General features: G+C 38.2%; 1 protein-coding gene across 2 annotated transcripts; it reads left to right on the forward strand.

The window, feature by feature from the left end:
- The first annotated feature begins 66 nt into the window (after positions 1-66).
- fbxo4 (F-box protein 4) lies at positions 67-25,964 on the forward strand. 2 transcript variants are annotated; one of them, XM_028805521.2, is made up of 7 exons: positions 67-539; positions 16,582-16,817; positions 19,695-19,915; positions 21,249-21,324; positions 21,971-22,149; positions 23,798-23,973; positions 24,639-25,964. In XM_028805521.2, exons 1-7 carry the CDS (start codon positions 372-374, stop codon positions 24,720-24,722), a joined length of 1,140 nt encoding a protein of 379 aa, XP_028661354.1. In that variant the 5' UTR covers positions 67-371; the 3' UTR covers positions 24,723-25,964. The 2 variants fall into 2 exon arrangements, with proteins under 2 accessions (XP_028661354.1, XP_028661355.1); XM_028805522.2 differs by having other exon boundaries at positions 393-539; positions 16,625-16,817.
- The last annotated feature ends 140 nt before the right edge of the window (positions 25,965-26,104 follow it).

Raw genomic sequence — 26,104 nt, forward strand, 5'->3', positions numbered from 1 at the left:
CTTCAGATCCGCCCATAATGTCTCCGGTCTGCAGCAATACCCTTCTCCACTATTCAAACAAGACTGTAGCACGACAGGTAGTTTGTTGGAAGAAAACTACAAACACTCCCACAATGCTCCACGCTGCCGTGTTTTGCTGTCAAGGAAGCGGACACGTGGAACTCGTTGCGCTGCAACAGTTACGTACGTTCATAATATTTTCTAATTACAGGGGAAGTACTTGCGGATGTTCAGTCGGTCTTCAGCTACCATTAACTGGTATAGACTGCTAGTCATATACTATTCATTCGTGGCAGTAAAGTATATGTGCTTTTGCACTCTTTTCTTGCAATAGTTATTTTTTCTCGCAAAATTGCTAAAATATTAAACTTATGGCAGTAAATGAACGGGGTGGATGGGAGTCCGTCGTCATAGAGAGCCTAAGGAGTTTCAGAGACAGATACTTACAAAGTGTCAGAAATGTCAGTCGGAGTGATCATCTGATGAAAAGGTCCAATGATGAGGCGTCCGCTACTGAAAGCCATTTGGAAAGATTACCAGTAAGTACTATAAATACCCATTTGAAATGAATATTTTGGTCTGCTCGAGAGTGAGTTGGCCATCACTACAAAATATCAATCTCATGTTTTGGTTAAGATTTACATTTCTTACAAATACTTACGTGATACCTGAACTCTCAGTTTTGGCTAACTTAAGTTTGAAATATGTGGAAATAGTCACAGTTTCGGTCAACATTATTGTCACCCTTTTATGTATATCATGTAGACAATCTCCTGGAAAAAGTAGGCATTTAAACAGTTTTGGTCAATGTACACTCATTTGTTTGGTATAGAACAGTAACAAAAAAAGAGCATGTATAGAAATAGTACTATAAAAACTGAAATGTTGCCATGGCACAATTATTGGCATCGTTTTAAGTGTTTCAGATTGGCTTGGTTAGGAGAGCTTTCCTTGCAGTGAACTTGGCCAGATTGCCAGTACTTCCCATGTTGTGATTTAACCAATGAATAACGGCTTTAATGCTTGAAAAAGCCTCTTATATGCCCAATGCCTTGTTGAATATGCCGAAGTTGTCAGCTGCCTGAGACCATTGGTAAAACTGTTATTATGAAACATAAAAATGCAAAAGGTTACAATGCCAGCATCTTTACCGATATACAGAAGTTTTTTTCCTGGGAGAAGAAACGTGTAAGTTGATCAGATATCTTTTTTTTTTTTTGTTGTGTAACTTTAGATACCCCCTCCTTGAACTGCCACCTTATCGCAGTGGAGGGGGTTTGCGTGTCCCAATGATCCTAGGAGCTCTGTTGTCTGGGGCTTTATGCCCCTAGTAGGGCCACCCAAGGCAAACTGGTCCTAGGTGAGGGATGAGACAAAGAGCGGTTCAACAAACCTCCAATGATGAATGTAACCTTTGGATGACGTTTTCCCTTGCCCGGGCGTGGGTCACCGGGGCCCCCCTCTGGAGCCAGGCCTGGAGGTGGGGCTCGATGGCGAGTGCTTGGTGGCCGGGCCTGCACCCATGGGGCTCGGCCGGGCACAGCCCGAAGAGGTAATGTGTGTCCCCCTTCCCATGGGCTCACCACCTATGGGAGGGGCCAAGGAGGTCGGGTGCAGTGTGAGTTGGGTGGTGGCCGAAGGCGGGGACCTTGGCTGTCTGATCCTCGGCTACAGAAACTGGCTCTTGGGACATGAAATGTCACCTCACTGAAGGGGAAGGAGCCTGAGCTAGTGCGTGAGGTCGGAAGGTTCCGGCTAGATATAGTCGGGCTCACCTCGACGCACAGCTTGGACTCTGGAACCAATCTCCTTGAGAGGGTTGGACTCTCTACCACTCTGGAGTTGCCCCCGGTGAGAGGCGCCGAGCGGGTGTGGGCATACTTATTGCCCCCCGACTTGGAGCCTGTTCATTGGGGTTTACCCCGGTGGACGAGAGGGTAGCCTCCCTCCGCCTTCGGGTGGGGGGATGGTCCTAACTGTTGTTTGTGCGTATTCGCCGAACAGCAGTTTGGAGTACCCACCCTTTTTGGAGTCCCTGGAGGGGGTGCCAGAGGGCATACCTTCTGGGGACTCCCTCGTTCTGCTGGGAGACTTCAGTGCTCACGTGGGCAATGACAGTGAGACCTGGAAGGGCGTGATTGGGAGGAATGGCCCCCCCGATCTGAACCCGAGCTGTGTTTTGTTATTGGACTTCTGTGCTCGTCACGGATTGTCCATAACAAACACCATGTTCAAGCATAGGGGTGTTCATATGTGCACTTGGCACCAGGACACCCTAGGCCTCAGTTCGATGATCGACTTTGTGGTTGTGTCGTCAGACTTGTGGCCACATGTCTTGGACACTCGGGTGAAGAGAGGGGCGGAGCTGTCAACTGATCACCACCTGGTGGTGAGTAGGCTTCGATGGTGGGGGAGGATGCCAGTCAGGCCTGGTAGGCCCAAACGTGTTGTGAGGGTCTGCTGGGAATGTCTGGCAGAGTCCCCTGTCAGAAGTAGCTTCAACTCCCACCTCTGGCAGAACTTCGACCATATCCCGAGGGAGGTGGGGGACATTGAGTCCGAATGGGCCATGTTCCGTGCCTCTATTGTTGAGGCGGCTGACCGGAGCTGTGGCCGTAAGGTGGTCGGTGCCTGTTGTGGCGGCAATCCCCGAACTCGTTGGTGGACACCGGCGGTGAGGGATGCCATCAAGCTGAAGAAGGAGTCCTACAGAACCTTTTTGTCCTGTGGGACTCTGGAGGCAGCTGATAGGTACTGGCAGGCCAAGCGGAATGCGGCTTTGGTGGTTGCTGAGGCAAAAACTCGGGCATGGGAGGAGTTTGGAGAGGCCATGGAGAACGACTTTCGGACGGCTTTGAGGAGATTCTGGTCCACCATCCGGCATCTCGGGAGGGGGAAGCAGTGCAGTGTCAACACTGTATATGGTGGGGATGGTGCATTGCTGATCTCGACTCGGGACATTGTAGGTCAGTGGGGGGAGTACTTCGAAGACCTCCTCAATCCCACTAACATGCCTTCCAATGAGGAAGCAGAGCCTGGGGACTTGGAGGTGGGCTCCCCCATCTCTGGGACTGAGGTCACTGAGGTGGTCAAAAAACTCCTTGGTGGCAGGGCCCTGGGGGTGGATGAGATACGCCCGGAGTTCCTCAAGGCTCTGGATGTTGTAGGACTGTCTTGGTTGACATGCCTCTGCAATATTGCATGGACATCAGGGACAGTGCCTCTGGATTGGCAGACTGGGGTGGTGGTCCCCCTCTTTAAGAAGGGAGACCGGAGGGTGTGTTCCAACTACAGAGGGATCATACTCCTCAGCCTCCCTGGAAAAGTCTATTCGGGGGTCCTGGAGAGGAGGGTCCGTCAGATCGTCGAACCTCGGATTCAGGAGGAACAGTGTGGTTTTCGTCCTGGTCGTGGAACAGTGGACCAGCTCTACACCCTTAGTAGGGTCATGGAGGGTGCATGGGAATTTTCCCAACCAGTCTACATGTGTTTTGTGGACTTGGAAAAGGCGTTCGACCGTGTCCCTCGGGGAATCCTGTTGGGGGTATTCCGAGAGTATGGGGTACCGGACACCTTGATAAGGGCTGTTCGGTCCCTGTATGATTGGTGTCAGAGCTTGGTCCGCATTGCCGGCAGTAAGTCAAACCCATTTCCAGTGAGAGTTGGACTCCACCAGGGCTGCCCTTTGTCACCGATTCTGTTCACAACTTTTATGGACAGAATTTCTAGGTGCAGCCAGGACGTTGAGGGGGTCTGGTTTGGTGGACTCAGGATTGGGTCAGTGCTTTTTGCAGATGATGTTGTCCTGTTTGCTTCATCAGGCCGTGATCTTCAGTTCTCTCTGGATCGGTTCGCAGCTGAGTGTGAAGCGGCTGGGATGGGAATCAGCACCCCCAAATCCGAGACCTCAGCTGAAAAAGGGTGGAATGCCCTCTCAGGGTTGGGAGTGAGATCCTGCCCCAAGTGGAGGAGTTCAAGTATCTCTGGATCTTGTTCACGAGTGAAGGAAGAATAGAGTGGGATATCGACAGGCGGATCAGTGCGGCATCCGCAGTGATGCGGGCTCTGCATCGGTCTGTCGTGGTGAAAAAGGAGCTGAGCCGCAAGGCAAAGCTCTCAATTTACCGGTCGATCTATGTTCCTACCCTCACCTATGGTCATGAGCTATGGGTAGTGACCGAAAGAACGAGATCACGAATACAAGCTGCTGAAATGAGTTTCCTCCGCAGGGTGTCTGGGCTTTCCCTTAAAGATAGGGTGAGAAGCTCAGTCATCCGGGAGGGGCTCAGAGTAGAGCCGCTGCTCCTCCGCATCGAGAGGAGTCAGATGAGGTGGCTCGGGCATCTGATCAGGATGCCTCCCTGTTGAGGTGTTCCAGGCACGTCTAACCGGGAGGAGGCCCCGGGGAAGACCCAGGACACGCTGGAGGGACTATGTCTCTCAGCTGGCCTGGGAATGCCTTGGGATTCTCCCGGAAGAGCTAGAAGAAGTGGCCGGGCAGAGGGAAGTCTGGGCATCTCTGCTCAAGTTGCTGCCCCTGCGACCCGATCTCGGATAAGCGGAAGAGGATGGATGGATGGATGGAACTTTAGATACCCAATTAAAATATTCTGATGATCAAAAGTTGGTACATTTCCAATTTTTCCTAAAGATATGGTACATTATATGCCTAAAGTGCATGGTTCCAAGAAAAGCCAACCACAACTTTGCTGAATATCAACTTTTACCAAAATAACATTTTGCTATATTGGTGTCTTAAAGGTTAAGTACAAATGCATCACAAACATCCTGTTGATAATTTTGTAAAGCAGATTCTTAAAAAATAACTATTGAAAATACCGTTATCCACATTGCATATTTTGTTTTAATACTTGTTCCAAAGACGCACAGACACTTTGTGGGTGCAACTTACTTATAGTGATAATTTTGACCTGTCATACAAGTTATGGAGTTTATGAGTCATTTCCATATTACCTATTAATATTAATAATATAATATTATATATATATATATTATATATAATATAATATTATTACCCAAACTATGCGACTCTTCAATTCCACCAGAGGGGGTAAACGTTGAACATTATTCAAGTTATTGTCTGTTTTTTTTTTTTACCTGCATTTTTTATTACTCTTTAATTTAATATTTTTTGCTGCTGGAATATGTGAATTTCCCCCTGGGATTAATAAAGTATCTATCTATCTATCTATCTATCTATCTATCTATCTATCTATCTATCTATCTATCTATCTATCTATCTAGCTGCTGCTGGAATATAGGGAGGCTTTGAGCTGGTTTTCAACCCCCCTCACAGTGGATGCCACAGGTCATGGTCTGGAAAAACAGTCCCACCTCTGTATAAATAAAGGCTTTGTCAAGTGATATCATAGCTGCTCCAAGAACTTTTCTTCTGGCTTAAAGTATTGAAAACGGTGTTTTAAATGACCAAGGCCTTGTGGGCTTTTTTTCCAGTATGGCAATGACTTTATCCAAGTTTTTATTTCAACAAGCTCTTTTGGAAGCTTTTGCTTGTTTTTTCACATTGTAGGCTTTCTTTTCATTATGTTTTTCCCTAAAGTGTAGAATATGAAAAATCATCATAGGTCATGACCACATAGCAGATCAATAACATCCATGATAACCCTCATGCTGTGTTTCTTTTCAGGTGTAGTGGCTGGAGATATTCCTGGTTAGAGTAACCTTTTTTTCTAGCATAACTGTATTTTGTATCATCTGCCCATATTTGTATGTCATATCTTGCACGTTTTCTGGGGATGTAGAGCATCCTCATTAATTTCTGGGACAAAGACCTGTTTTCTTGCTAATTAAATTATTCGCATGTAATGAAAGTGCAAATTCTCAGATTTTATGAAAGGGTATTTTTATACATATTGGTTTCACCGTGTATATAGTCACAGCACTTTTTACACATAGCCTCTACTTATCTTCAATGATAATTTAACTGCTAATGACAATAACAGAATCAGTTAGGAAGTGTTTAGAAATATCTGCTCAGGTTGTAGCAAATTCCTCCAAACTAATTAGACTGTGCTTTATCATACAGCAAGACAATGATCTTAGATACATTAATAAAGCAACAAAGGAGTTTTTAAAAAAATTAAAAATTAAAAAAATCATGAATAATAAAGTCAGTCACCCAATTTATATCCAATTTAGTGTGCTTTTCATGTGCTGAAGAGAAAACATGCAGGTACAAGCCACAGAAAAAAGCAGGAACTGAAAATGGCAGCAGTAGAGGCCTGGCAGAGCATTACCTGAGACAATACTCACACTTGTTGATGTATATGAATCTCAGACTTCAGGCAGTCCTTACATTCAAGGGATATACAACAAAGTACTAAACATCTTTTTCTTCCTCTTCTTTTTCTTCTTTCTGCTGCTCCTGTTAGGGGTTGCCACAGCGGATCATCTTCTTCCATATCTTTCTCTTCTCTGCATCTTGCTCTGTTACACCCATCACCTGCATGTCCTCTCGCACCACATCCATAAACCTTCTCTTAGGCCTTCCTCTTTACCTCTTCCCTGGCAGCTCTATCTTTAACATCCTCTTCCCAATATACCCAGCATGTCATCTCTGCGCATGTCCAAACCAACGCAATCTCGTCTCTCTGACTTTGTCTCCCAACCATCCCACCTGAGCCGACCCTCTAATGTACTCGTTTCTAATCCTATCCATCTTCGTTACACCCAATGCAAATCTTATCATCTTTAACTTTGCCACCTCCAGTTCTGTCTCCTGCTTTCTGGTCAGTGCCACCGTCTCCAACCCACATAACATAGCTGGTCTCACTACCGTCCTGTAGACCTTCCTTTTCACTCTTGCTGATAACTATCTGTCACAAATTACTCATGACACTCTTTTCCACCCATTCCACCCTGCCTGCACTCTCTTTTTCTCCTCTATTCCATACAAAATACTAAACATGACTACTTTAATATACACCCATTGTTATGTCCTAAACATAATGGTGTCTTGAAATGGGGGATCTATGTGTAAACAGGACTGTCGTTTCTAAACCGTGAAACCAATATATACATATAAAAGTTACCCTTTAATGAAATGTGAGAATGTACACTTTAATTATATTTAAATTGTTTATATACAGGTTTAAACTGTGGACCTTAGGGGCAAGTCAAGGAAAAATGTGTCTCTCCCAAACATGGAGGGCACTGTAATGTTGAAAGAAATATTTTCCTTTGAAAAATACCATGCATTCATCAACAGTCACAAGGGAATGGGCTGTAGAACAGGTGCAGTTGCTGAACCCATCTATCCAAAGTCTCCCTTATGGCTGCCAGCTTGTTACGCTCCCACATACATACTCTTGGCCTCCAATTTCAAAGTGTATAACACAAGAGAGAATGCAGAATGCCCCAAGAGACATTATGGCAGAGAATATTCCCCTACCAGTGTAGGTACTGCAAAGGCTATTGTGCCTCACGTTTAGAACTTCACATTTCAGTAAGAATCAGCGGCAGATTGTAGACTTTTAGGAGGATCACATCTGCATGTTTGTACTTAACAGCATACACCCCTCACTCCTCTAAGATTGCGTCTCAAGAATCATACTTTTTTTTTTTTTTTTTTTATTTATTTTATTGAAATCACACAACATTCCATACAAATAGATCAATTTTACAAAAATAGGATTGAAAACAAATCGACCCCCACCACTGAGAAAGAGAGCATGGCCAGAAGAATAAAATTTAATGCTAGTAAAAATAAGTAAATAGTTGAATTAATAAGTGAATAAAGATAAATGGAGAAGAAAAAGAAATGGGGAGAGAATCTGCTTCCTCAGTGCTTTAACAGCTTATTCTAAAATGTTATTGATTAGATCCTGTCAGGTTTTGAAAAAGTTCTGCACAGATCCTCTAAGTGAGAATTTGATTTTTTTCCAATTTCAAATAATTTATAACATCAGTTACCCACTGACTTAAAAGAGGAGAGTTAGGATTCTTCCAGTTGAGTAAGATAAGTCTACGTGCCAATAGTGTAGTAAAGGCAATTACAGTTTGTTTGTCCTTCTCCACTTTAAGCCCATCTGGGAGTACACTAAATACAGCTGTTAATGGGTTAGGAGGGATTGTGACACCAAGGCTGTCTGAAAGGTATTTAAAAATTTTGGTCCAGAATGATGTTAATTTGGTGCAGGCCCAAAACATGTGAACCAGTGAGGCTGGAACTTGATTGCAACATTCACAGGTTGGATCTTGCCCTGGAAACATTTTGGACAATTTTAAACGAGACAGATGTGCTCAATATATAATTTTGAGTTGAATTATTGTATGCTTAGTGCATATGGAGCTCGAGTGAATTCTCTGCATTGCTACCTTCCACTCCTTTTCTGAGATGTTGAGTGAGAGATCCTTTTCCCACTGTCCTCTTGAATCTTTGAAAGGGAGGGACTGTAAAATGGTTTTATATATTGCAGAAATGCTGTCTGAGTCCTTGAAACTGAGCAATATTTTTTCCAGCATAGAGGGAGGTGGGAGATGAGTAAAATTGGGCTGGTTCTGTTTAACAAAGTTTCTAATTTAAAGGTAGTGAAAGAAATGTGTTGCTGGAAAGTTAAATTTGGAGTGTAATTGTTCGTAGGATGCAAAGACATTGTCTATGTACAGATCTCTAAGTGATTTAATGCCATATGTTTTCCAGACACTGAGTGAGTGAAGCACAATTGGGTTGTTAGTATATTGGCGATAACTTGCATTTATTGGGGCAAAAAGCAAGGAATATAAAGAGGTACTGCAGGATTTTATTATTTCTATTGCGGACCAAGCCTGTGTATGTTCATCTATTTGTGTCCATGTCCAGGTTTTTATAGTTTGTATGTTTGCTGCCCAGTAATAAAATCGAAAGGTAGAGCCATGCCACCTTCTGCCTTAGGTCTTTGTAGGGTCACTCTTTGGATACGTGGATGTTTTGAATTCCAATTAGATGAGGTTATGGTTAAATCTAATTTCTTAAGAAACGATTTATTGATGAATATTGGAATGTTTTGAAATAAAAGAGAAGCTTAGGAAAGATATTCATCTTAACAAAGTTAATTCTTCCAGCTAAAGTGAGATGAAGGGTTGACCATCTATGCAAGTCTTGCTTAATTTTTTCCATACAGACGGCGAAATTTTGTTGATAAAGAGCTTTATGTTTACTTGTGATGTTTACCCCTAGATATTTAAACTGATCTGCAATAATAAAAGGGAAGGGGTCCAATCTAATATTGTGTACTTGAGAATTAACTGGAAAGAGCACAATTTTATTCAAATTAATTCTGAGACCAGAAATCTTTTGAAATTCTGTTAGTGCTGTTAGGACTGCAGGCACAGTATTTTGTGGGTCTGATATATACAGTACCACATCATCTGCATATAGAGAAATTTTCTGTTCAAGTCCTTCTCTAATAATCCCCTTTATCTCATAAGCATTTCGACAGTGAACTGCCAGTGGCTCAATGGCGATTGTAAAAAGTAGTGGTGACAAGGGGCATCCTTGTCTGGTACCACATTCTAGTTTAAAGTAGTCTGAATTAATATTGTTAATAAAAACTGAAGCTTCTGGATTGATGTACAGTAGTTTGATCCATGCACAAATGTTCGGGCCAAACCCAAATATCTCCAATGTAGTGAAAAGGTAGTTCCATTCAATCATATCAAATGCTTTTTCTGCATCCAAATATAATAATATCTCTGGGGTGTTTGACTTTGCAGGTGAATATATTACATTAAACAGGCGTCGAAGATTGGAAGCTAAGTGTAGGCCTTTAATAAATCCAGTTTGATCTTGTGATATTACCGAAGGCAGCACTTTCTCCATCCTTCTAGCTAGGACTTTGGAGAGTATCTTAACATCATTATTCAGAAGTGAAATTGGTCTGTATGATGCACATTGTAATAAGTCCTTATTTTCTTTAGGAAAGATGGTGATCAATGCTTGGCGAAAAGTTTGAGGTAGAATTTTATTGTCTCTAGCTTCTGTGAATGTTGCTAATACAATCATATGAAAAAGTTTGGGAACACCTCTTAATTCTTTGGATTTTTTTTTGTCATTGGCTGAGCTGAAGTAGCAACTTCCTTTTAATATATGACATACCTTATGGAAACAGTAGTATTTCAGCAGTGACATTATGTTTATTGGATTAACAGAAAGTATGCAATATGCATCATAACAGAATTAGACGGGTGCATAAATTTGGGTACCCCAACAGAGATATTACATCAATATTTAGTTGAGCCTCCTTTTGCAAATATAACAGCCTCTAGACACCTCCTATAGCCTTTGATGAGTGTCTGGATTCTGGATGGAGGTATTTTTGACCATTCTTCCATACAAAATCTCTCCAGTGCAGTTAAATTTGATGGCTGCCGAGCATGGACAGCCTGCTTCAAATCATCCCATAGATTTTCGATGATATTCAAGTCAGGGGACTGTGACGGCCATTCCAGAACATTGTACTTCTCCCTCTGCATGAGTGCCTTTGTAGATTTTGAACATTTGTTATGGGTCATTGTCTTGTTGGAATATCCAACCCCTGCGTAACAACTTTGTGACTGATGCTTGAACATTATCCTGAAGAATTTGTTAATATTGGGTTGAATTCATCTGACCCTCGACTTTACCAAGGGCCCCAGTTCCTGAATTAGCCACACAACCCCACAGCATGATGGAACCTCTACCAAATTTGACAGTAGGTAGCAGGTGTTTTTCTTGGAATGTGGTGTTCTTCTTCCGCCATGCAAAGTGCTTTTTGTTATGACCAAATAACTTAATTTTTTGCCTCATCAGTCCAAAGCACTTTGTTCCAAAATGAATCTGGCTTTGTCTAAATGAGCATTTGCATACAACAAGCGACTCTGTTTATGGTGTGAGTGCAGATAGGGCTTCTTTCTCATCACCCTGCCATACAGATGTTCCTAGTGCAAATTGCGCTGAATTGTAGAACAATGTACAGATACATCATCTGCAGCAAGATGTTCTTACAGGTCTTTGGAGGTGATCTGCGGGTTGTCTGTAACCATTCTCACAATCCTGCACATAAGCCGCTCCTGTATTTTTCTTGGCCTGCCAGACCTGGGTTTAACAGCAACTGTGCCTGTGGCCTTCCATTTCCTGATTCCATTCCTTACAGTTGAAACTGACAGTTTAAACCTCTGAGATAGCTTTTTGTAGCTTTCCCCTAAACCATGAGACTGAACAATCTTTGTTTTCAGATCTTTTGAGAGTTGCTTTGAGGATCCCATGCTGTCACTCTTCAGAGGAGAGTCAAAGGGAAGCACAACTCACAGTTGACCACCTTAAATACCTTTTCTCATGATTAGACACACCTGTCTATGAAGTTCAAGGCTTAAAGAGCTAATCCAACCAATTTGGTGTTGCAAGTAATCAGTATCGAGCAGTTACATGCATTCAAATCAAAATTACAAGGGGACCGAAATTTTTGCATAGGCAGTTTTTCACATTTGATTAAATTTCATACAACTACATACTGCTTCACTAAAAATCTTTGTTCGGAAAACACCCCAGTACTCAGATGTTCCTAGGAAATGAAAGACATACCACTGTTATCTTTTTTTGTTGAAAGTAGAGTAAATTATTATGCAGGCTGAGAGGGGTTCCCAAACTTTTTCATATGACTGTAAAAGGGGAGCTAGCTGAGTGGAGAATTTCTTATAAAATTCGGCAGGGTTGCCATCAGGGCCTGCTGCTTTCCCACTCTGAAGTGACTTTATAGCATCTAGTAATTCTGATAGTGCCAACAGTTTATCCAGTTCCTCTGCACTAAGTATCTATTTGTGGTATCTGTAATGCATCCAGAAATTAATTAGATTGTGTGTTGTCTTCTTTAAACTCAGTGGAATAGAAGGATTTATAGTAGTCTCTAAGTGTGTGCATTGTGAACTTCTTGCTTGTGGATGTGTTGAGCTCAGAGCTTATTAGCTTTCTCTCCATGTTCATAGTAATGATGTCTTGATTTAAAATGAGTTGTTCAGTTTCTTTAGTTGTTAAGTGGTTGAGTTCTGAATGCAGAGCCTGCCTTTTCCTATGAAGAGCCTCACTTGGACCCCTGATTTGTTCTTGATCTATTCTAGTAATTTCGCTGGTTAGCTTTAATACCTTCTTGGTTTCCAATTTATTTCTGTAGGAAAGATATGAGATAATTTGTCCTCTTAAGAAGGCCTTCAGGGTTTCCCAGAGTATTCCTGCAGAGACCTCTGAGGATGTATTTGTCTCTAGAAAAAAACTGATTTGTTTTGATATAAATTCTGTACAGTTCTTGTCTGCTAATAAAAACGGGTTAAGATGCCATCTGCAAGATGAGTATGTGGGGCATAATGATTTTAGCTGCAAGATCAGAGGGGCATGGTCGGAAATAATAATAGTGTAATACTTGCAAGATTTAATCGTAGGCAAGAAATGGCTATCTACAAACAAATAATCAGTTCTTGAGTAGCAATGATGCACTGGTAAGCAGAAGGAATACAGTATGTTCTTGAGTTTGGGTTTAGAAATCTTCAGGGGTCTGATAAGGTGTGCTCAGTTACAAACTGTGTAATTGTCTTTGCAGTGTTAGATGTCATCACCCCTGTGACAGGAGACCTATCTAGGTCTGGATTTAAAACACAATTAAAGTCCCCACCCTTTATCATTTTCTGAGTTTTCACATTGGGAATGGATGCAAATACATTTTGGATGAAGTCCCTGTCATCCACATTGGGTGCATAAACATTTATCAAAATCACTTTACAATTAAATAAATTACCCATGACAATCATGTATCTCACTTCAGGATCAGATACTACATCTGATACTACAAATGAGACTGTTCTATGGATAAGAATTCCCACACCTCTAGTTTTTTTTGTAAAGCTGGAATGGAACATTTGGCCAGTCCAGTCTTTTTGCAGCCGGAACTGATCCTTGCTTAATAAGTGGGTCTCCTGTAAAAATACTGTTTTAGCGTTTAGACCTTCTAGGTGAGAGAATACTTTCTTTCTCTTTAATTTGTAATTCAGGTCTTTAACATTCCAGCTCACAAAGTTAACTATCCCATCTTGGAGACATTGATTCTGAATTTTTGATGTCATTTTGTAGTCTTAACTGAAAGTGAGACAGCTTTGACCTTAATTTCCAATTTTACCAGGGGTTATTACCATGCAGTCTATTGTTATGTTGGTAATTATAATTATAAGGATTAAAAGGATAGATTAGAGATAGCTTGCTCTCTTTCTCTCCCCCCCTAGTCCCCCCACCCCCCCCATTTTGCCTCCCCATGTGAGGCTAGACCCCACTTCACAAAGACCCAGTCCTCTGACATACCTAGAGATAAAGCACGTCCAAAACAAAACAAGCCTCCCAGTAGCAGCTTATGAGGATTAAAATTGAGATATCTATTGCCAATACAGTCTAAAGTTACTAATTTAATTTCTTCCACACATACATACATAAATGCGTATAATTGTAATTAAAAAATAAACAGAAAGTGGCAGAGAAGAGAAAAGGATGTATAATTACGGTATCAGTATCATTGCAAGTGGATCAGACAGCTGGTAATATCTTCTTTGAGATGCCATGACAGGGTGTGACTCACAAGCGTATTTCAGGAAAGTGTCGGGGTCAGCTTTTTTAACTCTTTATCTGCTTCCTCCGTAGTGGTAAAGATGCAATGTTTGCCTTGAATATCCACTTTCAGTTTGGCAGGATACAAGAGGCTGTATCTGATATTGGCTTCCTGTAAGCGATGTTTAATGTTGTAAAAAGCGGCCCGTTTAGCAGTTGTTGAGGGTGAGAAATTAGTGAAAATATGAATGAGGTTATTTTCAAATATAATCTCTTGTTTCTGTCTGAGAAGTGACATTACATTAAATTTAGATTGTAATTTCTCGAAGTGCACAACAAAAGGCCTAGGTTTAGAGGTGTTTGATCCCCGTATGTGGTAAGCTGCTGCTATCTCGGTGTCTGATTTAAAGTCCTCTCCAATTATTTTTGAGAATAGTTCAGCTACGAATTTCACTGGGTTTGGACTTTCACAATTGTCAGATAGACCTTTGATTCTAATATTATTCCTTAATGTCTCCGAGTTTTTTGCATTCAGAATTCGCAGCTGTTGCTTTTCCATCGGCGGTGGATGCCAGATGTTCGGCTGTTTCAATTCAAGTCGTAAATGTTTGCTTAATGTCTTTCAACTGATCACCAAGTGCTCTGTTTTTCCTCAAACTTTGATGCATTTTCCTGAATGTGCTCCTCAGTTTTTTCCAGCATACACGTTTCTCCAAGTCTTTATTATCCTGCCGCAGCTACTGCAGCTGCACTCGCAGCTTCTCGTTTGTCTTCTCGCTTGTCTCGGGTTGGGTAAATACACGATACCTCGGGATAATAAGAAATAAGAGAAAAAATAACACCGCTGCTAACGGAACTCTGCCTCAGATATCCATCTCCCGCAACGGACGAGACCAAAAAAAAATTTATAGAATCATACTTTCTATAGAAGTTGATATACAGAGCTCAAAGGTTGATTTTATGTCAGTGGTATATCTGATGGAGTTTGAAGCCGTTTTGATTGTATTCATAGTACTAAGTAGGCTCAGTCTTTCAGATGTGGGGGCAAGACCATAGCAGATTTCCATTTTTGAAAGCTATGGTGTCTGTTATAGTTATATAAATGACAGTTTATCTATAGGACTTGGAAATATCAGAAGGGGCATCTTCAAGGGAATTATTTTCATCAGATTAGGATCCTTCACAGTCTGTTTTTTGCGAACTGTTTAAGCTGTTGTCAGGTTTCATGCGATTTGTGAATGAATAACCTTTTTTTTTGTGCATCTACAAATTCTCTATTGGATTGATGTCTGGACAGTGACTCAGCCACTCCAGGATATTAACATTGTTGTTTATAAGCCATCCCTGTGCAGTTTTGGTTTTATACTTAAAGAGTCGTTGTCTTGCTGGAAAACAGAACTTCTCAGGTCCATGTTTCATTCAGATAGCATCAGGTTTTCTTCCAGGAGCTCTGTATTTTGCTGCATTTATTTTAACCATTACCCTCAGAAGCATTCTGAGTGCTGCCACCACCATGGTTCATAGTAGGGGTGGTGTGTGGTGGTGTGTTCTGATGATTTTCACAGAGTTGCTTGGAGTATTCTGTTTTTTTCATTCATGTTCAGGTTAGGTCATGATGCTAACTCCTCACAAGCAGCACCATCCAAATAAGGTGCATTTAGGCTACAGTCATATGAAACCCCTTAACTTAATAATCTTCTTCTTCTTTCGGCTACTTGTGTAATTTTCTAAAATCAGTTGGCTGTACCAATTACGATTTACATGAGTCATATTAAAGGTATTGTACTTATGCAAATAATTATTTTGCGTTATATTTTGTAATTAATTTAGACCACGTTACAGAGATTTGTTTTTACTTTAACATTAAAGAGTCTCTTTCTGTTGATCAGTGTCAAAAATGCCAAACGAAATCTTCCAACCAGTGAATACTTTTCATATGCATTGTAATATATGAAGCATTAATATATATAATTTATATACCAAGCAGTTATTAAAAATGCTTGAGGTATCTAGTTCACTGTTTTTGTAAGGGAGGTGATGTGTATAGTTATCGTAAAAGAATTTTGTATTATGCATCAATTTTTAAAATTTTAAGTTGGGATTTTTTTTAATGTATGAGTCCAATGTTAGCAGACATATTTAAAACTGATAACTTTTCCCACACAATTGTGTCTTTATATTTTCTTTTAATCCTGTACATACTACACTTAAAGTTATTGCATCTGATCAGAATATTTACATAATAGATAAGTAGCACTGGGCCACAATTATTTGTTCCACCTTAAGTTGTTTTTGTAATATTAAAACTTGTTTTCCAGCAGAATGTTTAAAATACAGATGGCAACAGCATCACGTTGATCAATTTTTAAATCTTTTACTCTTCTGTTATTTATTATTAATTTTAAAAAAACTCATGTAAATTATTAAATACCCTTAAAAATAAACAATTCTGTTAATCTTACAGAACATATGACTAAACTCCAGATTTGTAAAAACTTCTAAATTTTACAGTGTTTTACATTTTCGTATTCACCTTAATAAAAGGATGTGTCTGTATGTCTGTCTTTGTGTCCATCTGGTTGCAATGTTTCTCATTCCAAAAGGTTGAGCATCACAAACGTTTGTATTAATAAAATACATTGCATTTGTAATTCCAACAGATGGTACATCATAAACATTAACAATGCTTTTACAAATCCTATACCAAATAGCATATAACAGAATCACTGTTGCACTGCAGATGTTAAAGGTGAGGTCTATATTGATTACTTAGATTTCAATCCAACTTAGACGGGTAGCACAGCTAGTATATTCTAAAATGAATGTGTTTGTCAGGCACATCATATGAGATACCCAGCATGATTACATGTTTCATATCCATTATGCTGCTTGTATATTCTATTTAGTGGCAGCAATTGTGACCAATACATCAAGATATAATTTTTAGGAGAATGTAAAATGTTGCTGTATAAACAAACATTGTCTGAATTTTGTTTCAGATTGACTTGCACCTGTATATAATGTCTTTCCTTTCACCTCAAGATCTTTGTCGTCTGAGCTGTACAAGCCATTACTGGAACAGTACTGTTCATGATCCTTTACTGTGGCGATATTTCCTTTTAAGAGACATTCCTTTATGGTCATCTGTTAATCATAATTCACTACCTGACTTGGAAGTATTAACTAAAACTTCATCTGAATTGTTGGAAAATGCAAACCATGACTACATGTCACAGTAAGTACGTGATAGAGATTTTTTTTTTCTTTTTAAGAGAATATGCTGGTAACAAATTTTGTAGGCATATACACAGAATTTATTAAATTTCCATTTTCAGATTGGTCAGTGCTTTCTTTACAGATCCAGTGTCTGGGTTTGAATACTGAACAAGTCTTTCACTGTGTGGAGTTTACATATGCTCTCTGTGTATGTGTAGGGTTTTCTCCTGGTACTCCAGTTTTTGTTCTATAATCCTAAAATTCTAAGTTGGTCCACTGTTGGCTGCTGGTGAGTTTGATTAGTTATTGCAGTAGACTGGTATCTTATCAAGAGCTGATCTCTGCCTTGGGCCCCATGATGCTACCATAGGCTGTGGTCCCCCTATTAACACTGAATTGTAGGTTTTATATAATTCAATGTTAACCTAAAAACACAAACTCAAAAAGGTAATTTGCTGAAATGTATATATTAATCAAGGGTTATACTGATTGCAAATTTTCCATTAGTACCAACTTATATAAACTGTTATGATTTAGAAGGTGGTTTTATACCGAGAAATACATTTCTTGAGAATAAAACATTGCCCACAGATGTTAACATATATCATGTTTTTTGAAACAAAAATTAATTAAAAATAAATGTGTGAATTATAGTTTTTAAAAATATTCACTCCAGTAAAGTAGTGACTGTTTTATTTTCTAACGACAACTTTTCCAGTAGGGCGGCACAGTGGCAGCACAGCTGCCTCGCAGTAAGGAGACCCGGGTTCGCTTCCCAGGTCCTCCCTGTGTGGAGTTTGCATGTTCTCCCCGTGTCTGCGTGGGTTTCCTCCGGGTGCTCCGGTTTCCTCCCACGATCCAAAGACATGCAGGTTAGGTGTATTGGCGATCCTCAATTGTCCTTAGTGTGTGTGCTTGGTGTGTATGTGTGTCCTGTGGTGGGTTGGCATCCTGCCCGGGATTGGTTTCAGCCCTGTGCTGGCTGGGATTGGCTCCAGCAGACCCCCGTGACCCTGTGTTAGGATATAGTGGGTTGGAGAATGACTGACTGACCTTTTCCAGTATAGTAGGGGGCTGAAGTATATCCTAGCAGCATAGGATGGAGGTGGAGCACACTTATATACTCACAACTCACTCAATGTAATTTTCACATCTTGGCATGATGAAACAAACTGGAGTATCTGGGGGCCAGTTGTTTGCATTTTACTCTTGCACACACCCACACTCATTGGTCAATTTAGAATCAAATATCCTAACACCTATTTCTATAAGAATTTTAGAGAAAATCTCCTGTCTTGCACAAGCAGATCATAAAAAATTCACACAGGCAGCAAGTGGTCTAAGATTCAAACCATGAACTCTGAAGCTGTGAGGTAGCAGTGCTAAGCACTGTACCACCATGATGGCCACACTTGAAGGTGTTGCTGTAATTATATGAAAATATGAACTGGTTATCTGACAATTCTGGCAGATACTCTGTCAGATAGCCAGTTCATCATGTATAATGTTATAATAAGAAAAGCTGAAATTGCACTAGTTGGAATAGTTTTAAAATCGTAGCCAGCTTGCAGGAAACACAGACTCATCCAGGATATCTTTTTAAAAGGTAGGGAAAGTAAATGTGTGCCAGAGTGAGTTGCCAGAAAATGGTTAAAGAAATAGTAGGGTTGAAGATGGCTAATTTATCAGGAATACTGCTAAAAATGCAGACAGATCCTTGTACTGTATGATACCTCTTATCATTGTGCACTAAATGCTTCCTAAAGCTAATATGTAATTACTTCAGTAAATGTACTTTTTACTATTGCACTAAGTGTTGCCTCACTTCCCCAGCCTGTCATTTTTGGAATTGGTTTTGCATCATGAGATTGCACCCTGCTAAAACACATGAAAAAATCTTAAAACTAAAAGAATAGACAATGAAATACTTTTGTTCTCTATTGTTTTTAAGCACATTTTTCACTGTTTGTTAGTCCTCCCACCATATTGCAGATTTAAAAAAAAGTATTTAATATTCTGATCCATTGTAGGTCAAACAGGGTGAAGAATAAGCATGACTGTATTAAAGGTTATTTTCAATTTAATGTTGAACAGTACCATTCCATGCTGAGTTTAAAAAATTGAAGACACTGAAGTAACCATAAATAGGTCCAAAAAATTTCTGGTTGTGAACAAGTTCCATCTGAAGTTAGAACAGTAAAGTCAAGTCATCCTGAGCAGAGAAATGTGAAGTGTTAAGCTGTCATAGAGAGCAACATGATCAATGGTGTCAAGTTATTTGTTGATGTGAAAGCTAAAGGACAGGACAGAGTGTTATTTTAGTTTCTGGCATGCTTTTCTTGGGCAATCTTTGTTTTCATTATACAGTATTTCTGTTTTCACTGTCATTCTGCTGACCAACAAATATAGGTTATATATGGAAATAAAGCTGATATTTATTGACAACTGTCTAAAATAATAAAGGAAACAAATAATGCTACAAAATGAGAAAAGATTTTACGAAATCATGAAATTTGTAGTTGTTGCTAAATGCACTAACCTCTTTGCAGTTACAGTTATTTTTAAACTTATATAGTTACTAATTATTTTTCTTAAAAAAGTATGTTTGCAGTTCTTTCTGATTGTTGGGGTTAAAGCTGTTTGAAATTGGGGCTTCACACCAGAAGCTAAAGGCTGTGCATGTCTTCAAGCCTTTGTCAGTAGGTCTTTTTGGATTGCACAGTGAAATTAGCAAGGCATACTTTTACTGCATGATGGGTTGTACTGTAGCATAACTATGTTTACCAGTATTGTGATACATTTGTAATTGTGGAGAGCAGTGTTTGCTTTTAAAATCTATTTTAATTATATTTTAATACCTAATTTGTAACATTGTAATGTTTGTGTATTTTTGTAGATATTTAAAAAGTTGCCCAGAGTGCAGAAGGTATGGAAAACCTAACAGACCTGTATATGGTGCAGTTACATCTTTCTTACATTCCCTGGTGGTAAACACAGAGCCCAGGTTTGCTATGTTTGGACCAGGTTTGGAGCAGTTGGATGTTTCTCTGCTGACAAAGATGATGTATTCTCCAGAAGTGCTACCAGTTGCAGGCCTGCCTCAAAGACAAATAAATGGTAAACAGGACTTTACATATATTTTTGTGACCTAACAAATATACTATACAAATAAAAAACAGGTTTTTAGTTTAAATTTAGTGATACATACAAATATTCAAAATGCTATCTAAATGAAATAAATTTTCATTTAATAACAACTTACTGCTCAGTGCTAAGGAACATTGACGTTTTTTTAACTTTTTAACCAGGGCATCAAAAAGAGGAACCTGCATTTTAAATCTTTTCCACATCCGTCACTGTGTTCAGAGACTAATGACAAATGTAAAAGGAAAAATGATTGTTCAAGTGTTACAAAAAATGTATATGTTTAATACCAGTTAGCAGTATTAAGATAATAATCTGGAAGATAAAAACCACTTGTTCCCAAGCAGTTGATGACTCACCAGGGATCATATTTAGAAAACTAGCACCTGGTAGTATTTTGGAATTCCATCCTAGCATTTATAAAAACACTTGGTTGGTATTATACATCCAGGTGCCTTGGAAGGGCTGGTAGAATAAAGTCCTTATTGGCAAGAAGAATGAAGTGGTGTTTGCCAGAAGCTATTGGAACTGGATGTTTTGGTCAGCCTTTGAGCACTCACAAAATCCACATTTTTGTCATTAGAAGGCAGTTACATACAAAAATAATTATATCTACTATAGTATATAGAAGTGGATTTTGATCCTGAAGCACAGTCTTGCTGACACTGACCTCGATGCACTTGTTAAAATTAGAGGCATAGTGAAAACTACTAAGTGGAAAGATATTATGTAACAAAACTTGGCTGCTTCTGTCAAAAAACAAACAAAGCTTGTTTGTGGGTCAGATCTTCCACATTATGTCGATAATAAATTAATCTTAAGGTCAACAAAGAAGTGGCTGACTAAAAGAAAGTGGTAATCCCAAGCACAATAACAAACCTCTTATAAATTAAAAGAGTAGTCCATATATTTAATCTTTTTGGTACTAGGGATTAGGAATAGTCCAAGATTGCTCCCAGAATTTATGCTTGTCTTTGTACCAATAATTTTGAATCCAAGTTATTGATACAAAGAAATCTTATTCATTTTAAATCTTTCAGTTTTGGAAAAAGTTACATTCTAATCAGAGATTGTTTTTCCACTCTTGTGATAAGTATGTTGTTCATTTCATATGGCTTTTATTTTTCATGTTAAGCAAGGTTGCCAATAATTATTGGGCTCTAAAATTGACAATTACAGTTATAACCAATTTCTTTAATTGCTTATTGAACTTTTCTGTGTAGTTCATGAAATGGAATTACACTTAGTGATGTGGAATTTTATAATCAGCGTTTTGAATATATTGTGATTTAGTTCTTTTTTGTAGGAATTGGTTCAGGAATCAGTTTCATGTTTAAGAACCAGCAAAAGCTTAATATAATCACTCTCTACTCTGCTGTTAGGTGAGTATTTATTAAAAGATTATCTTAATGGAAATATCATAAAAATAATGTATTACTTAAAATGTGTTGCTAGCACTTATTTTTATTATTTATATTTAATTATGATAACCAAAGCTTCTGTATGTATTATATCATTCATTTTAATCAGTCAGACTAGATGTATTTTGTCTTCACAGTTTTGAATATTGCGTAACACTTCTTTAAAGAAATTTGTACCACTAAATAAAAGCAAACTGTATCTCATTTATTACATTACATAGCCAGAAATTCATTTAACAAGGCAGTTGTTCAGAAAGCAAGCATAATACAATGAGCAGAATGTGCCACAGTTTAAACAATGTTATATATTAGATTATAGTAGAGTAGATAAGAGTGGATCTTCATTGGAGATAAGAATGTAGAAATAGAAAACTTTAGTTGATAGTCATTTTAAGACATTTCCAGGAATTAGCTGTTTGTCAAGAGCAGTGCATTAGGGAAAAATGTTGGATTCTGGGGATCCCAGTTTTCCCAAAATTCAGGCACCATCCTTAAGAAGTTATTTCTATTTTTATTCCAAATATGTTTATAAACTTTTTTTACCAAACAGTTTTTTTCTGATGTGGGCTTCTCTTACTTCCTGTCATTTTACTTTTCCCTTTATTAGGAAAGAAAGGGAGCGTGCTCGAACAGAACAGAACAATATTCAGAATCCAGCTTTCCTTCAGGGTGATGAAAGAGCCACAGAGAACTGTACAAGGAGGTACACAGTTATCCCTCTTGTGGAAAATGTCTGCAATGTGGTAGATGGTTTCATTTATGTTGCCAATGCTGAGTCAAACAGAAGTAAGAAAAATCTTAAATTAATTTCACAATAATTTTTAAGTTTTTTATTACCTGTGTTAGTGTTGATATATGGTTTTGCTTTTCATACTTTTATAACAGTGACAAGTTTGTGCATAGTTAACAAATGAAATGACAAAAAATGTACTTGCTAGGCTTATTATGTTCAAAGTCTAATCCTTAGTATGTTAATTGGTTTAGTGGTTGGAGCTGAATTGCACAGGAGTTATCTTTTCCAAAATCTTGCTATCTTTTCTAAGGGTTGGCTTTAACTTTTATTTTTATTTTTTAAAGTCGACTTTGTCACCGTCTTAAATTGAACATGTGCTACTGACACACTCTCTTAACACAAGCTAGAAAAATTAACATTGGCAAGAAATTACCGTGATGTGTCTGTAAGGATACAAATAGGTTTAATTCAATGTGCAAGTAATGAGTTCATGGTTGTAATGGAAAATTAACTTGAACAGATGGTATTCGTGTTCCTGTTGCTAGTGCTTGGGTGATGTCACATCATGTAAATACTCAGCTGCTCCCTGGTAGTTAAAATAGTACTAACATATTATAATATTTTCAAACCTGCTCAATCCAATTCATAGTTGCAAGAAGCCAAAGTCTATTCTTGTAGTGTGTATGTGTGTGTATGTAATATATATAAAGTATATATACAGTCATTTAAAACATTGCTGCCTTGCAAATAAATAAATAAATAAATCTTGATAATTAACTTACAGGTAGTACTTCCCTAATTGAGGCAGCATGCAGAAGAATTATGCCTTTCATAAGCTGTCCTGTAATGCATTATATAAACAAAATACAATGATAAATGTTATTTTTGCTTGATTAAGAAATTCTATGGATAACTAAGAAAACACTAACAAGTTTTTTTGAGGAGCTTGAGCAGTTTAATCGAGGAGAGCTTGTGTGAAATAAAGTTTCATTTAAAGTTTGAGCTATTTCTTCATTAAGCACTGTTTAATGGTATATGTATTTTTGTTTCACTTTAGTAATGCATACTATGTTTCTAGTTGTCATTACAAAACCCCTTTAATGCTTCTGCATATTAATAGTGTATAGTGTTTACACACTAACAGTTTATAACCAAGATTTAGTAATGTGCTTTGGCCTGGTGCATACTGAAAAATACTTCTGGTGTTTTTCTGACTGGTTCCTTGTTTCAATGTTTATTTGCCTTATTCCTTATTTATGTTTCATTTCCCATAACCTTATATTAAAGTAAAATGTATTTCAGCAATGGGAAAACCTAATCTGCAGTACTACAGCATGCCATGAATGCAGTTCTACTAGACAGTGTGCCATTTAGTCTGTTACCACAACCTTTTGAATGTAAGAACAGATAATTAAGTGGATACAACTAAATATACGGACAAACCCTGCCTGATGTATTATGACTGTGAAAGTCACTTAACTGCTGCACAACTTGCATGATTGCTAGATTAAAAAAATGTAATAAAGCAAAGCATTCTTTCAGCTTCTATAGTATATACATGTAGAGAGAAGACAGAACAGCTTTTGACTACTTCCTGCTGCAGACATGTTAGATAACTGAGCAAAAAGGAACACCTTCTACTTTTGTTTTTCTCATTTATAAAATGTGTTTGACAAACTTGTTATTCTTGTTGGATTCTAGGTCATGAACGTGAAAATGAATTTGAGCAGATCCAGGCAATGTTATGTCAACCTTATGCCACTTCAAACCGGCCTTTACTGGTTCTGTCTTGTATTTCAAGAGCAGGAGTAAATAAAATTCCTAGTATTTACATGGCACATCAATTACATTTAAATAAACTTTCATTTCCTTGGTTGGTAAGTATGCCTTCAAATCTGAGACATAATCCAATTTGACTATTCCTGCAGTCAGGAAAATATAGGTGGCTCCTAACATTAAGTTCAATAGTTATTCTTTTCTAAAGTTTTTGTTTTGACTACAAAAATGATAAGTATTATTTCATAACTCTTAAGTATACCGTACATTTATACAGTACATAATAGTGGACTTCTGTACAGTATTGTTATTCTGTTATTCACATCATGACTTTAGACTTAAATTATATCAATTTTCTCACCATGAGTTTCTGTTTAAAAAATTGTTTAGAAGTGGAGCTTGTACTGGGAGTTGTAGACAGAAATCAGCATTCAAATCTACATGGGATGTAGGAGTGCTACAGAGCACTTTTACTTATACAGCTGCATTCAGACATCTAGGCTAGTTTAGAATGTGCAATAAAATAGCCATGTTTTTAAAAATGATTACCAGGTGAAACCAATGTGCATATAGGGAGAATATGGGGGGAATAGAACGCATTTCTTTGTGGGTGTGAGGGAGCTCCAGTAAAGCACAAAGTGAATAACGTACTGTATTAAATGAATAGGATTTTTTCTCTGCTGCATGTTAAATTATTACAATAATGATACTTTAAAGTTATTCTATACAATAAATAAATAAATAACTTTTTCATATATTTTTTCAGGTTCAAGATACTGAAGCTGAAACACTAATTGGACTTCTTGATGGGATTGAATGGTTATTACGAGAATCAGGAATGAATGTCTAGAAGTAAAGGAGCATACAAACTGAATTGTACAGCCTAGAAAACCTTTGAACATTTGTACACTTTGTTATATTTTTTAAACTGTAAATTGACAGTTGCACATCTATATTATGTGTTAATAATTCACTAGTCTAAAGTTTTGTAACATATATGATATATTGTCGATAACATACTTAGCTTTTTTATTTCAATATTTTATTGACCTTGAAGGTCTTTACTGCAATAAGCCACTTTAAAATGAATGAATGGATGGATTATTTATATTCTTCTTCATAAATTGGAACAGGTGGTTTTAGAAAGTTATTAGTATATTTTACAAGTTCATATGCTCACCTAAAATTAAGTTCCTTTATCTAGTGGTTTATTGTTAGCCCACACACACAAACATACAGTAGGTGTTAAAGAATGAAATGAAATGAAAATTAAAATGTTTTAAGAAATGTAGCGATTATTTTGACCTAATGTCAGTTTAATTTCTTGAAGTATCTGTTGTGTAACAAGAAAGTGGTCAGGTCTCTTGACGGTGGCTGAGGTCTTGGCTCCCCAGCTGGGCATAGAAGGCCTCATTTAGAGGAAAAAGCTACAAATTCTTAATGGCTTAATACATTTCAACATGACAGCACTCAGATTTTAGAACAACGTACCATTCAGACGTAAAGCAAACAGCAGGCTGCTCTCTTTATCATCCTCTTCAAATATTACAGTACCTGCACGACTTAGTCCAATAGAGGATCTAGTTCTTTCAGATGCCACTTCTTTCTTCTTTTCTCTCTGTAAATAGTATATTCTGGTAGGGTTTTGATTACACGCTTGGCCTTCAGTTCTGTGTTGTTTTTAATTTGACTCTTGAATGTTTGCATTTGAAAGGGGCCTTGTCTCACAACTCCGTTTCTGTTAAAACTATTTCAAGGACAAGCTACAATCCTTTTATGTAAATACTAGCTAATGTTGTTTAATGTTGTTTGTAAAAACAAGAAAATTTTGGAAAGAAAACACAAGCGATACACCACCAATTAAAGTGCATAATAACATACAGTGATCTATTGAGTATATTTGCTGCACATTACAGGAGAATGGATTCTGAACAGAAAGCAATCTATGATAAACTTAATAGCGGTTGTTAACAAGAGTTTAATAAAACACATTACCACACTACATAATGTTTCCTGGGTAAGTAATTTTATAAAAGGTGTTGCTTAAAGTGTAATCTCCCAGAGACAATAAATAATGAATCACTTTCCAAAATCTGAGAAAATGCACTGTTTTAAATTCACTGTAGTTAAAAGAAAAAGATACACAGGGCAAAATTTGGGGTTCCAAAGTAATTCATTGTCTCTTTTCTGACCAAGTGGGATTTGTGTTCAAAATTTTGTTGAGATTGGACC

The sequence above is a fragment of the Erpetoichthys calabaricus genome, chromosome 7 (genome assembly GCF_900747795.2).
Source record: "Erpetoichthys calabaricus chromosome 7, fErpCal1.3, whole genome shotgun sequence".
Classification (NCBI taxonomy): Eukaryota; Metazoa; Chordata; class Cladistia; order Polypteriformes; family Polypteridae; genus Erpetoichthys; species Erpetoichthys calabaricus.